Here is a 14,199-nt window from a genome sequence, read left to right as displayed (position 1 = left end):
CTGATTTACTAATAAATTGCCAATAATAGAATGGTAATTTGTGTGGCATTTTTTGATGATGATGACAAGAATTTTGACACCATTTAAATTTAGAAATTCCTTTTTCATGTCACTCGCAGTTGTTTGACGGGATGAAATAATTTGTTCTAAGAATTTTGGATTAAGACGATGGTTGGATGACAACAAAAGCCGACTTTGTGGTCAAGAATTTTTGACAACATTTAATATTTGGAAATGGTTATTTCCTTTTCTGTATGTCAGTGGAAGCTGCTTGAGGGGGATGGATATAGTGTGGTGTCACAGGTGACAAAACAAGACGACATTGATGGTGAAAATGATTTGAACAACTTAAAATTTTGAAATGGTAGTCATAGTCGTTAGAATGCATGATATTCTATTACTGTAAAGTGGCAGGTCGTGACACAGAGAACATCAAATATAAATCTATACAAACGTTAATGAAAGACTGATTTCCTTGCAACCATAGAAGCTAGATAGGCGACTGTCAGCTCAATGAAGCAAACTCTAGCAAACAAAGCCATATACTATTAGCCTATTTTACTGAGTTACACCAACTAAAGTTTAGCAGAGGAAGGTCACATACGACCCTACCAATAACTCTAAATCTGACATCCATTCACATTTAAATTACATATACAAGTTACGTTTCAGGTACACCATGTAGGCCTAGACGTTCCATAAACGAAATACTGTATTGCTAAGAATGTTTCAAGGTATATTAGTTGGTAGGCCTATGCTACAATCCCAGAAGATTGCCTAGCGTAAAGGCATTTAAATAATAATAATAAACAATATGCCCCAAATCACGACAGTGATTGTCTGTCTAATGATAACAGTATTGATGATGAAAATGATGACGATTAAGATAATGATTACTGTTTCCATGTTTATACCATGTTTGTTTTAATTAAAACAAAAGTTATAGTTGCAATAATGACGACGGTGAAGATAATTGGTTTTAAAGATGAAAATGGCGGTGACGATAATGGTGATGACGGTTAAAACTAATGCTCATCCAATTAGTGTTAAAAGCAATTGATCTATGTGTTCTAGAAAATGTGATCTTTTTAGTCTTGCGTTACAATGGCGTCTATCGTACACTAATTACTCCCTGTTATAAAACTTTGCTTATTTACTGGATTAAAATAAACCTATCATTAAAACAGGAATTATCATTATAATACTAGCGTTTTAATTTCCATTACATTCGATGATATGGGAATAGTATAGGTATTTTAGATTTATACATCCATTAAAAAAATAGTCCCTAATGGTTAAACAAGTTACAGGTTTATTTGATATACTATGTTTGATTTATAGTATGTATGGAGCAAACGTCATTCGCGTATCACTTTGGTAACGAGTATTTGTTGACCTTTTAATTTTGATTGACATTCTTATTTTGAATAATTAGCATATTATGTAAATGTGGTTTAACTGTTTAGATATGTGAGAAAAGTGGTGATTTAAAGCCTGTCTACTCTATCAAACTTCATGTAAAAAAAGAGAGATGTGCCCATATGGACAGGATATCACTACCATATTTAGGCACATACCAATTTGTTTTGTAAAACTAGTTTGATAATGTAGTAAACAGAGCTTAACAGTTTGATGTTTTCAAATTACTTCGTTATTCATTCATAACTAGAGTCTGAGTACAATATTTTTAATGTAAGTTAACTCAGTTTAAAATTTTACCACCCTGCTCGATTTGTTTCAAACATAACGTAATTATGTATTTCTAAATGTAAGACGTTTCATTACCGTATCCAATTTCAAATATTATATATTAAAGAATTATTAATTAGGGAAGAACGGAAGACGTTGTCTGACAGGTCTAAAAATAGAAACCACTTTAAAAATCACAATTTCGATACAGAAGATTAAATTAATTTGAATATTGAGGTTGAACCTCCCAACAAATTTCTAAAAAAATGGAACTATAGACTATGCCATCATTTTGGATTCTTAATATTGCCGCCATAACATTCATATTTTTGCGCAATTTTTTTCACAGATTTCGCCTTTCGTAAGACAAAACATTAATACATAAAACTAGAACAGTATCGTCAAGAAGAAGGTGAATCTGTGCAGGAATTACTTAATGAACAGTAGCAGATGTAAACGGGAAGTTATCATTTAACCTGTGATGTTTGTGAAACCTTAATAGGGTCTATACTTTAGTTTTTAATTTATTCTTCAAAAATTTGTTTTGGCAATATTACTAAAAAAATATAGATTAAATGGAATTCACCTTTACTAGTTTACTAAAGAATCGTATTTAATCGCAGAGTTAAAAAGCTGCGCTCATCCAACTATCAATATTTGTCAATCTACAGTATTATTTGCTGCTACAACAAAGTGATTATCTCGAGGAGGTACATTATATCCAGAACAGGGCAATTGTTTTTGACAGCTAATAGCAAGGCAAGTTAAAATGTAGAAAGAAAACCATGATAGTAAAAGGTAACAAATTGCACGAACGTCTCGAATTTAAATTATTCAAAAGCAGAGAAAATCACGTGGTGGTTAGTTTATTATGTTTCCCTATTTGTAAGCGGTTCTATTTTTATATAAAATTAACATGAGCTTTATTGCTTAATCCATATCAACCTTGGAGTGGAATTTTTTTTAACATTAATAGATTACGTTTGTTTTTAATTTTTTTTTTCAAATTGTTATGATCGCCTAGGCTGCACGGAGCCATGCTAATGTAACTTTGATTATAGTGAATAAGCAAAAAAATGATCTGTACATTTTCACACAAAACAACAATCAGACGTGAACTATCACTTTTATTAGAACTTTTATTTAATTAGACTCTTGCACAAGATATAAGCTAAATTCTCCATCTTACATGTAAATAGCATGCTCATTATCATACGATGCAGCAATATTTTTAGCAGCAACATTATCAGCAACAGCACATTAGCAATAGTAACAGCAACACCGTCATCAGAAATAGTAACAGCAATATCCAGCAATAGTAACAGCAACATCGTCATCAGAAACAGCACATTAGCAATAGTAACAGCAACAACGTCATCAGAAATAGTAACAGCAAAATCCAGCAATAGTAACAGCAACATCGTCATCAGAAATAGTAACAGCAACATCGTCATCAGCAATAGTAACAGCAACATCGTCATCAGCAATGGTAACAGCAACATTGTCATCAGCAGCAATAGTAACAGCAACATCGTCATCAGCAATATTAACAGTAACATTGTCATCAGCAATAGTAACAGCAACTTTGTCATCAGCAATAGTAACAGCAACATCGTCATCAGCAATAGTAACTGCAACATAGTCATCAGCAATAGTAACAGCAACATCGTCATCAGCAATAGTAACTGCAACATCGTCATCAGCAATGACAGCAACACTGTCATCAGTAATAGTAACAGTGACATCGTCATCAGCAATAGTAACAGTAACATCGTCATCAGCAATAGTAACAGCAACATCGTCATCATCAATAGTACAGTAATATTGTCAGCAGCAATGACACTAACATTCTGTCATCAGTAATAGTAACAGTGACATCGTCATCAGCAGCAATAGTAACAGCAACATCGTCATCATCAATATTAACAGTAACATTGTCATCAGCCATAGTAACAGCAACATTTTCATCAGCAATGGTAACATCATCATCATCATCAGCAATAGTAACAGCAACATCATCATCAGCAATAGTACAGTAATATTGTCAGCAGCAATGACACTAACATTCTGTCATCAGTAATAGTAACAGTGACATCGTCATCAGCAATGACAGCAACATTCTGTCATCAGTAATAGTAACAGCAACATCGTCATCAGCAATAGTAACAGCAACATCGTCATCAGCAATATTAACAGTAACATTTTCATCAGCAATAGTAATAGCAACATTGTCATCAGAAAATAATAACAGTAACATCGTCATCAGCAATAGTAACAGCAACATCGTCATCAGCAGCAATAGTAACAGCAACATCGTCATCACCATTGTAACAGCAACATCGTCAGCAGCAATAATAATAGCAACATCGTCATCAGCAGCAATAGTAACAGCAACATCGTCATCAGCAATAGTAACAGCAAAATAGTCATCAATAGTAATATAAGCAGATCAAATTAACATATTCTTCATTCCTACCGGCAACTGCAACAGCATCTAAAACAGAACAAATTTTTTCTATACGAAACTATAAAATCTCTACACTATTATATATATTAGATTAAATTAAATTATTAAATGTAATTCATATTGATCCGGGAAAAGCGTGACAACTTGATATTGATACATAGCATCCATAGGCCTTACATTTAATTGAGTTGTTATAGATAGGAAATGAAAGGAAGTACAGGCTAATTTCACATCACAAAACATGTCAAAAAATATAATTTGCTTAACAATACAACAAACTTATCTTTTGTATGAGTACAATACAGGAAATCTTAATTTTGCTTCTAATTCTAAATTTAAGAATAATTTTCGCGGTTTTGTTTTAAATAATAATGTTCAATTTTTTTATATTTTCAAACATGATATTTTAAAGAATAATGACAGAAATGATTAAATGAAGAGATAATGTTGTAGATTTAAATATGATGTTATTTTTTGTATACAGTATTCATAATGTAATTGGTATATATTCGTTTCATAAATTAGCTTTTTAATTCTATTCATCATTAAAGGGTTTCATAGTGTAAATATTGACTTTTTATACTTGAGTGTTTTATTTTTGAAACTTCAAAATAAATGATTTTGTAAACAAAATTGACCTGTGGTGCTGGACAAAAATATTAAAAATCTAATAAACCCAACACAGAAGAATTAAGGAAATATTGATTGACATGGCAATGGATTGGACATTGATTTAAGAAATTAAGACATTGAAATTCGTGATAGAAAGAAGATATGAAGGTACAACAAGAAGAGGAAGAAAAGGGATAGCTATGCTTGATAGATTAAAAAAATAAATATATAAAAATACATATTCTGAACTAAAAGATGGAAAAAAATAAACTGCCAATTGACAGGTGACGTGTCAAGGTACTGAAGGTATCTAAATATAGCAAAAAGAAAAAAAATGTACTAGGTACGTGGCAAACATTAAAGATGTATTGTCTCACAAAAATAAAGATTAATAAAATCAGACTTTGAATAGATCATTATGTAGGTTTAACAAACTTCCATAGAAATAAATGATTACAATTACAAAATAAACGGTTAAATTCAACCAAATCCTCTTAACTTCCAGTCAATTTTGACTATTTTTTGCTTTCAATTACATTTTTTTTAGATAAAATGTTTTTTTTTTATGTGATCGAATTTTTGGTGAAGGTGAATAACTATTTTGTGACAATAATATTAAAAAAAAACATGTAAAAATATTCTGGGGGAAAATATATCTTTAATTAATAACTTATGTACAAACAAAACTATTTATACTAGTACAGTATTCTTTTATATTATTATTCCTTAACAAAATAATACATCGTATGAATTTAATCTTGGTGATCGTATGAAATGCCACAAATAACATACATAATTTAAAGTTGTATTTCTTCCAAAAACATGAACAATAAGATTAGTAACACTTTCTAGTTTTAATAAATTTACTTTTTACTTTTCCGGAAAAAACAAAACATTAATGATTTCACTTATAAAAAAGACAAACAAAATTACATGTAATTAAAATCCTGAATGTGGTTCCGGAAATTATGCATGCAGAGGACAATTGCTGAACTTAGAAATTAAGATATACTAACATATTATTGTAAAATAATGTTGTGTTTCTAACCGTGTAGGCCTAAATCATTTGCATATCAGTACGCGTTAATCTGCAGTGTACAGATGTCTAATTATTATGTAAGCCACGTTTTCGTTTGTATTTTATCCCGTATATTCAGTAATACTGACACTACTGCAAGTATAACAGGTTGAGAAAGTTTGTCTTTTTTTGTTTCCTTAGAATAACAATAAGGTTAAAATCATTATTATGTCAGCACTAATTAAACAAATTATTATTCAAATTATAAGTTAGGAATACATACATTTCATATAGCCCTTAAAGGGGGAGTGGCGTGATGTTTGCTGTTAATGAATGCAGGGGATTTGTTGAATTTCTTCTTGTCTTGTAGAGATAAATACGAGTATCGAGTGAACAAAGTGAGTTGGTTATTACAAAATCTTATCTCGAATAACTGATTTTGTTCTAGGATTAAAATGTCTGACACATCGTTTATTTAATATAATTTAAAAGAGTAAAGGTCTAAAAATAATGTAAATTGAGTGAAAATAGACAGGCTCAAATCTATCGGGAAAATGGTACTTTTTGATATCAACTTTGATTGCATGTTGTCACTACTTACAAAACTTTTCAAATGTTTAGTGTAACTTTCCGGAAATTTAAAATGTCATTACATTCATCATCGTGTTTTGAAGTTGGCAAAAAAACATTTGGAAAATCACCATTGACATTTCAAAAAAGACATTTGGCAAAAACACTATCCAATACGGGACTGTTTTGTACTACATCGCATCCTCTTTATTCCCAATGGTTCAGAGGCAATCTGTGTGATTGTTTTTAATGGAAATCCATTAAATAAATCCCTCTGATTTTGTTACGTTTAATGGACGTGGCTTGAAACCGACCGCAGGTGGAGAGATTTAACAACTCTTGATATAAAAGCGATAGGGCTGATTTTTATGTCATTCCATCCTTATCGTTGGAGAGGGGAAATCATTCTAATTAGAGGTAAGTTTACATTTATGATTCTAATATTTCATTCGATTACAAAAAGATACTTTAATCGCATTGATTTTCGGTTTAATTTAATTAATAGTAATTACGACAACAATTAAGTGCTATTATTAACTTAACTTTAACATAAATTTAGAAACATTTAAATTGTTCATTGACAGACAAAACAATATTCTTAGTATATGTATAAAAACAATATCTATCTATTATAGGCCTACTTCAAAGAACCATGAATTAATCAGATATTATCAGGCCTATTAGAAAAGCAAGTCAAACCGACTAATACTATACTATTAATTAGAACAGAAATCGAATTATCAACTAACAACATGCCATGCAAGAGATAGTTCATTCCAACTCCAATTTCATTTTATTAGGCGATATTGCGTTGATCACGGTTTAATATTAAATTTCTAAATTCATTTTACCGCTGTAGTTTATATTCGAGCGCCAATGTCTGCTAATTCATAAAGCTTTAACAACTTCCGATATTAATGAAAAGGATTGTAGAGTATAGTGTGGCAAGGTTTCCGCTGACAGTCTCGACAAGATCACTTACCCGAATCTTAAAATGAATCCCATTCGCTAGCTTAATTTGAAAGAATCATTTCCACAACACTACCACGCCCCCAACGCATTTTGATATATAAGTCATAAATACACAGACTTTTTAAAATATGAATTCGTTTACTTGTTAGATCACAACTCAACAAAAGTCAATCGTGTATTTAGAAACAAGATGCGAAAGTATACTTTCTAAACTATTTAGTGTTATCTTAGTACGGGTGAATAGCACTACGAAATTGTTCAATTTATATTATACTTATCTATTTAAACATTCTGTTTGATAGGAGATTTAATATCAACAAAATGAGGTTGATAACTTTAGTAAGCGCGGTGGTGTTGCTTCAGGTGGTAGCCGCTACTCATTACCGAGGTGGAACGTTTTACTGGGAGAAAATTGATGAATCAAAGGTAAGAATTCGTTGATATTTTAATACATTTTTACTCAAACATATGCTAAATGAATATTATCGTATGTGTAAACGCTTGTATGCAGTAACATTTGAATTTTACTCGGATAGATATTTGCTATTATTAAATTCATATGTCAATACCAGGTCGTACCATGTGTCATATCGTATTTAATTGTCTGTGGCAGCATTTAGCACTGCAGCCAATGTGTAAACTCGCGCATCCAGTATAATACACAATACCTCCTTTAGGGAACCCCATTCAAAGACACTTTAGTATAAAACGAACCCGGAGACATGCTTTACAACTGCAGCCAATTCCTATATAGGGACACATTGTATAACTTTATGTTACAGTACATCTAACTGGCATTAACGTCCGCTGTACTAGAGATATTACAAAGTCTATTTCATGAGAACTTACACGAACAAAATGGACATTGGATTATTGGTTTAGTTTATTATTTATGGCATAAGATCTCATATTGAGATTTTACTTATAATAATATTACAACATTTTATCAACTAAACAGATCAAGGTTTACTGGCGAATGGCCTTCCAATTGATCGGTTACTATCCAGAATACTACTGTACACAAATTGGCCAAGACTTGATTGCTGAGACCTTATTGGCTCTCGAATGCAATGACTGTCAACGAAACACCACCATCATGACTCCGCTCGACATGGAGTGCGCCTCCATCAGTCAGGAGATGCATTGGAGTATCCTAAAGGGTTCTATTGTCTACGAAGCAGATAGCCCAATCTTTCAAATGATGTAAGTTAAATTCACAATCATTTCCGCCAATGAATCAAACATGAATACGAGTTAAGTTAATTTAAATCCAACAAGCCGATTAGACCATAGTCAACTTTACTGTAATCCTGAAATATGATTTTATATTATTAATACAGGTATTTATATGAACTTTGCAATGTTGACACATTTGGAAAAAATGTTGTTTTCTTTCGTCTCATTTGTATTTATTAAATGCACTTCACTTTAATCAACAGCTACCACACGACAGCACATTGCTCCGACAGTAGTTGGGTAAAATTAGAAAACTATGGACCAGGTCGCTGTTGGTCTCTCCTTACAGATGTTGATACATCAATTGAAAACAATTCACCTAGAATAACAGCTGGTCTTCCAGTCTACAGAGTTCGACAAGGTTGCAGGCGACTCATTGATCTAAGTCGTAAGTATTAACATACAAATATTTTTTATTAAAGACTACAAAAAACAAAATGCAGTCAACTCTCAGAAAACACATTGAATAATAAGTATACAAATAAGCAAATCTACATAAACTCTGGTGCTTAGAAAGGCAACTGCCAGTTGGCAAACTTAAACAAAACATCAGTGTGCGGAAGTTGAAAAACTAGTTTGCTGAAGTTTTTAAACTCAGCGAATCAAATAACAGTCTTTTAATCATGTGATCCTGGAGATGGCCAAAATGACAGCATCGAATAATTACTATAGACAGGTACCAAATACTTATCTAAAAAGTGGCGAACTCGCAGTTTGCAAACAAAAGTTAGATAAAGTTTCATGTGGATCAGGCTTTCTTGTAACCGTTTATGACAATTGGTAATCTGTGTATTCAATATTGTTGAATTACAAATACATGTTGTGTCTTTCTACTTCATAGCAACTGATCCTGACATCACAGATACAATCAGATGTCGATGGGCTTCAACTAGACTGAATGAGTGTCCATCTCCACGTGATGGTAATGATAACACTCCAGTCTGCGATCAGCCAACAGAAATCACATTTTTAGATGAGGTAAAGTCAATATATTATTGCACATAAAATAAAAACATGGATAAAATGAAATATAGAATTCTTTATGATAAAATCGTGTATTATGAGACAACATTTTTGTATAAAAGGAAAAATGTACCATCCAATTTGAAACTGGTGAAGATGACCTTCCAGGCTGGTACGGTGCTTCCGTCATGATTGAAGATTTCTCAACACCAAAGAGCAAAGTTGCCAAGAGTACAGTCCCATACCAATTCCTTTTGGACGTTACACAACGTAAGTAGTGTTAACTGTCATACCGTACCATTACTCTAACGAACGCGAATTTCTCAACCAAAATTCAGATTTCAATTTTAGTAGAACATCTTCCTTCTTCTTCTTTTCTTCTGAAGTATAAATATTATTCTTGTTTACATGTATACATACACTTAAATGTTCGTTTTATTTAATGATAAATGCGCAAACCATCAGAATAATATGGGATTGTTGGCGAATCTGTGAAAAGTATAAAATGGGCTTCAGTGACTAAAAAAAAAACAAATAAAGTAGTAATTACATTAATATAATGTCGTGTTTCTTCATCCATTCAGTAAAACACTAACATCTAATAAGTAATGTTATTTTTTACAGCTGGATCTTGTGTTGGTCCTCATATTGAAGTTGACGAGTGCACCGTTATTGCACCAGGTGAAAAATACAGAGGAAAGGTAATTGCCACAATTCCACCAGAAAGCGATGGAAACATGTAAGTTAACATATCATTCATATTCTTTAAAGACAGTATGTGAAAAAAAAAAAATAGGCGATACGGTACCGAAAATTACCAGGCAATAGATGGCACTAAACTGATTTCCATTACTATAGTAGTATAATTTATACATTAATGAGTTACAATGTACCATAAAAATAACGCCATGGTCACTGAAAGGAAACTATTTATCATTGAATAAAAAGACATTAATAATATGCTGCGTGATACAAAATCAACCAAACAAAATGACAAGAATTAAATGTGATATGTTTTGTATCTTTAAGTATTACTGAAATCCAAGGGAGCTGGCCCGATGAAATGACGTTCGAATACATCAAATATCCACCATCAACCAGAGTAGAAGCCATCGTCACATTCTCTGCAAATGTATTAGGAACATACGCTTTCAGTTTCACAGCTACGGATGACAATGGGTAAGTCTAACTTTAATAAATCACTGCGTCACTTCCGCAAACTAACTCCTCAATGGGTTGACTCAGTCACGCACGCCTATGTTTATTTACTTTGTTCCTTACTTTTTAGCCAGCTTAGTATACTAGACAAACCTACTGATCCATTGGCTCTCTCTAGGTTTCTAAGAATTTCCGATTGCAATAGTATAACAAGTATTAACATAAAAAAACTGTTTATACAGCGTACAGAACGATCCAAAGACTGGGCGTATTGTTGTTACTGTGGAAGAGAAAAAAACACTAGAGGACCTCCAAACACCAAAAGTAATGCCAGAGTTGTCTTACCCCAATGTGATGGAACCATTGGATGAAGAAAGAGAAGAATGGCAAATAACATTTGATAATCCGGTAGGACACAATTTAAATTACCGTACATTTTTAAGAGTAACTAGGCCTACATCTCCTGGAAATTAGAGTGACAAAGATTATTTTATGATGCTTTCTAGCTGAACTTGTTTTTAACCCCAAAAAATATATAATATATAATCTTGTCAAATGATTTTTAGGTTTCTAGACCAAAGAAGGCAAAGAGGATTAATGTCATAGACGTGCAAACCCGAAAAAACATCGCTTCATACGATGCCTCTAAAACAAAACAAGTTAGATTTGAGAAGAAAAAAACAAACACTGTATACTTCCAAGCACCACATAACTTGAAGCCAGGACAAATGTACTACATGGAAGTAGAGAGGGGTTTCGGAGAAGTTAGTGTGAACGACGCTTGCTTCAAGAGTGCTACCAAAGATAGTGATGAAGCGGCATTGTTCTTTTCAACTCGTAAGTTCTCTTTTTCTAAACTTAAAAATGGTTATCGAGAGAATGTTAATGTCAGAGGTTAGCTGTTATATAACTAAAGCGAGACAATGGGGTTACGTATCACTACTTGGAAATTATTAAATAACCGAATGTTTAATATTATAAATTTTAATTTCAGCTAAAGCACCAGAGCCATATGTTGATTGTGGAGACCACGAGATCACTTTTTACATGCCAACACATTTGGTTGAGGACATGCCAGCATCCAAATTCCACCTTCATGATCCACGATGCAAGGCTAAACCTCTTAACGATACATACATGGTAATCAACTTCGGATATCACGAATGTGGTACTCTTATCAAGGTATATTTACAAAATTTCATTTCGACTATCCAACATTACTGTACGTGCAATAATACTAGAAAGCTTTCGCATCGGGACGGTATACTTTTTACTAAACGTTAAACTGCGCATGCGTATACGCTAAGTATACTTCGTTCAGGAAACATAACAGTAGAACTTATGTGTTAAAGTAATGAATAAAAGAGTTTATATTTTTGTTTAGAACAAAGGAACAAAACAAACAAGGTTCTACAACACACTTAGAGACGATCCAGAACCATACAAACCAGACTTGCCAATCTCAAGAAAGAAGCGACGATTTGAGATGAAGATCAAATGCATTATTACTGGAATTGGTGTTGCTGATATCTTCTACGATCCAGACACCGTCATTAAGCCAACAAAGCACAGGGGTATTGGACGAATGAAGTCTAAACTGACACTCTATAAAGACCGGCTATACAGCTCCGCTTATCCTACAAGGGCCAATACACAAGTCGCTCTTAACGACTCCCTCTATTTTTCTGTCAAGAGTGTCGATAGTTCAAAGGAGCTTCGGATTCTGAAGTGTTTTGCATTTGCTAGGCAAAGAACCTGCAGCAAATATGATGCCAAATATGAGTTTATTACAGACGGGTATGTTGCAATTATATATATATATATATATCATATAATGCTATGTCAAGCACAATCTTGCCAGGAGCAAGCAATAGGCATTGGCCTGAACATAATTAACTGCACTTTCTCCAATGTAAACACAACAATATTTTTTAAACTAAGTTAGCAAATTAGTTAGTAAAACAATACATAAATTAAATATAAAAAATATTATGAAATGAGTTACATTAAAAATCAAATGAAAATAAAAATTAATATATTATTATTATATACATAATATTACATATTGTCAGTCATTATGATGAGTACAGTAGTATCATAATAACATTATAAATCAATCACATAATACAATATTGCATATTGATAAGCAGTGATCCAAATAGAAAAAGATATATAACAATATAAGAATCGTGTCTATTCAAAGTTGTTTTATTTATTAAAATTATCTATATGTTTTTAGAAATCTTTTAAAAGGAATTGTATGTATTTCTTTAAATAGACCATTAAGGACCAAATCATTGTTTCTCCTTACGCAGTAACACTTTTTTTGTTTCCAAACCTAACATTTTTTCTATGCTTTTCATACTAAACCAGAGTACGAACAAAATATTCTGATAGTTGCTAGTTAATATTCATCAATTTCTTTCTTTCAGATGCCCAGTTGATGATACGATCAATATGGAGTACAGCCCGGACGCCAACGAGGAACGATTCAAAATCTCAGCCTTCGCCTTCCTTAACTTTGGATACGATGACCATGTAAGAAGAAAGTTTAATACTAAAATAAATATCTTTATTAAAATCGTATCTTACTGATAATGTACATGCGGATTATTATTATTTTAATAAAAATAGAACATTTCTTTCTTATATATCTTATACATAGACGCTTTCTACTTTGTACTAACATGATACATTTACCTGATTTAAATTATTAAATTAAACTAGTAATATTGATTTTGCATCTGCCATTGAATACTATGAATTATAGCAACCTACAATGTTAATGATTACTGTTCTAATGTTTACTAATTATCAGGTTATTGTGAAATGCAATGCAGTGACTTGCAAGAGAAACAGTGCAAACTCCGCATGTCGCCAACTAGATGATGCATGTTCTTCCCGGAGACGTAGATCGGAGGACATCATAAAGCAGGCAACAGATGAATACGTGGAGACGATGCTGCCTGTCAATTTCGTCTAAAGATCAAACACAACATTTCCAGAAGTATATCAAAGTTGCTAGAACGATTTCGTTCATTTAATCAGCAATGAGTATAAAATAAAACAGTACATCAAATCAAAGGTTTATTTCAAAAGAAAAAATATAACAAAATTTATACCAGACAGTATAACTGTAGAAATGTTCTACAATCTGTAAAGCTATTTAAGCTTAAAATAGGTTGCTCTCTGATTGAATGTCAAAAATAAACTGGTCACAAACAATACGGCACATCATGAATGCACTACTTATTTATTTCAAATGTATGAATAAAATATTGATATCGCAAGCCAGTAATGTTCTACTGTTCTTCTGTTATCATGTAAAAACAATCATAGTAAGACTTGGAATTAAATCCCACGTGCAATCATTTGACTCTTGACTTATGACTTATACGGACTAAAAGTGTGAAGTTTTTCATGCTTTGACCAAGGCAATCTAAAGCTCTGTCTACACTATCAAACTAGACAAAAAAGTGTCTGAATTCCTTAGATTGTCACCGTGCTTTGACAA

At 32.3% G+C, this 14,199-nt stretch overlaps 1 protein-coding gene across 1 annotated transcript; it reads left to right on the top strand.

Moving 5' to 3' along the window:
* The first annotated feature begins 6,667 nt into the window (after positions 1–6,667).
* LOC140063669 (uncharacterized) lies at positions 6,668–13,979 on the top strand. The gene is made up of 14 exons (XM_072110120.1): positions 6,668–6,773; positions 7,631–7,754; positions 8,287–8,531; positions 8,768–8,952; positions 9,406–9,542; positions 9,650–9,797; positions 10,152–10,266; positions 10,557–10,706; positions 10,928–11,093; positions 11,252–11,522; positions 11,680–11,867; positions 12,070–12,482; positions 13,118–13,223; positions 13,504–13,979. Exons 2-14 carry the CDS (start codon positions 7,650–7,652, stop codon positions 13,666–13,668), a joined length of 2,394 nt encoding a protein of 797 aa, XP_071966221.1. The 5' UTR covers positions 6,668–6,773; positions 7,631–7,649; the 3' UTR covers positions 13,669–13,979.
* The last annotated feature ends 220 nt before the right edge of the window (positions 13,980–14,199 follow it).

This window comes from Antedon mediterranea, chromosome 1, assembly GCF_964355755.1.
Source record: "Antedon mediterranea chromosome 1, ecAntMedi1.1, whole genome shotgun sequence".
Lineage (NCBI taxonomy): Eukaryota > Metazoa > Echinodermata > Crinoidea > Comatulida > Antedonidae > Antedon > Antedon mediterranea.
This window is presented reverse-complemented; position numbering and strand designations above follow the sequence as displayed.

What these genes read in the sequence shown, in the direction of transcription:
- LOC140063669 (XM_072110120.1), top strand. Translation starts at nt 7,650, where the DNA reads ATGAGGTTGATAACTTTAGTAAGCGCGGTGGTGTTGCTTCAGGTGGTA. An exon ending in AGCCCAATCTTTCAAATGAT is followed by an intron (nt 8,532 to 8,767) that starts GTAAGTTAAATT and finishes TTTAATCAACAG; the next exon opens with CTACCACACGACAGCACATT. An exon ending in AATGTGGTACTCTTATCAAG is followed by an intron (nt 11,868 to 12,069) that starts GTATATTTACAA and finishes ATTTTTGTTTAG; the next exon opens with AACAAAGGAACAAAACAAAC.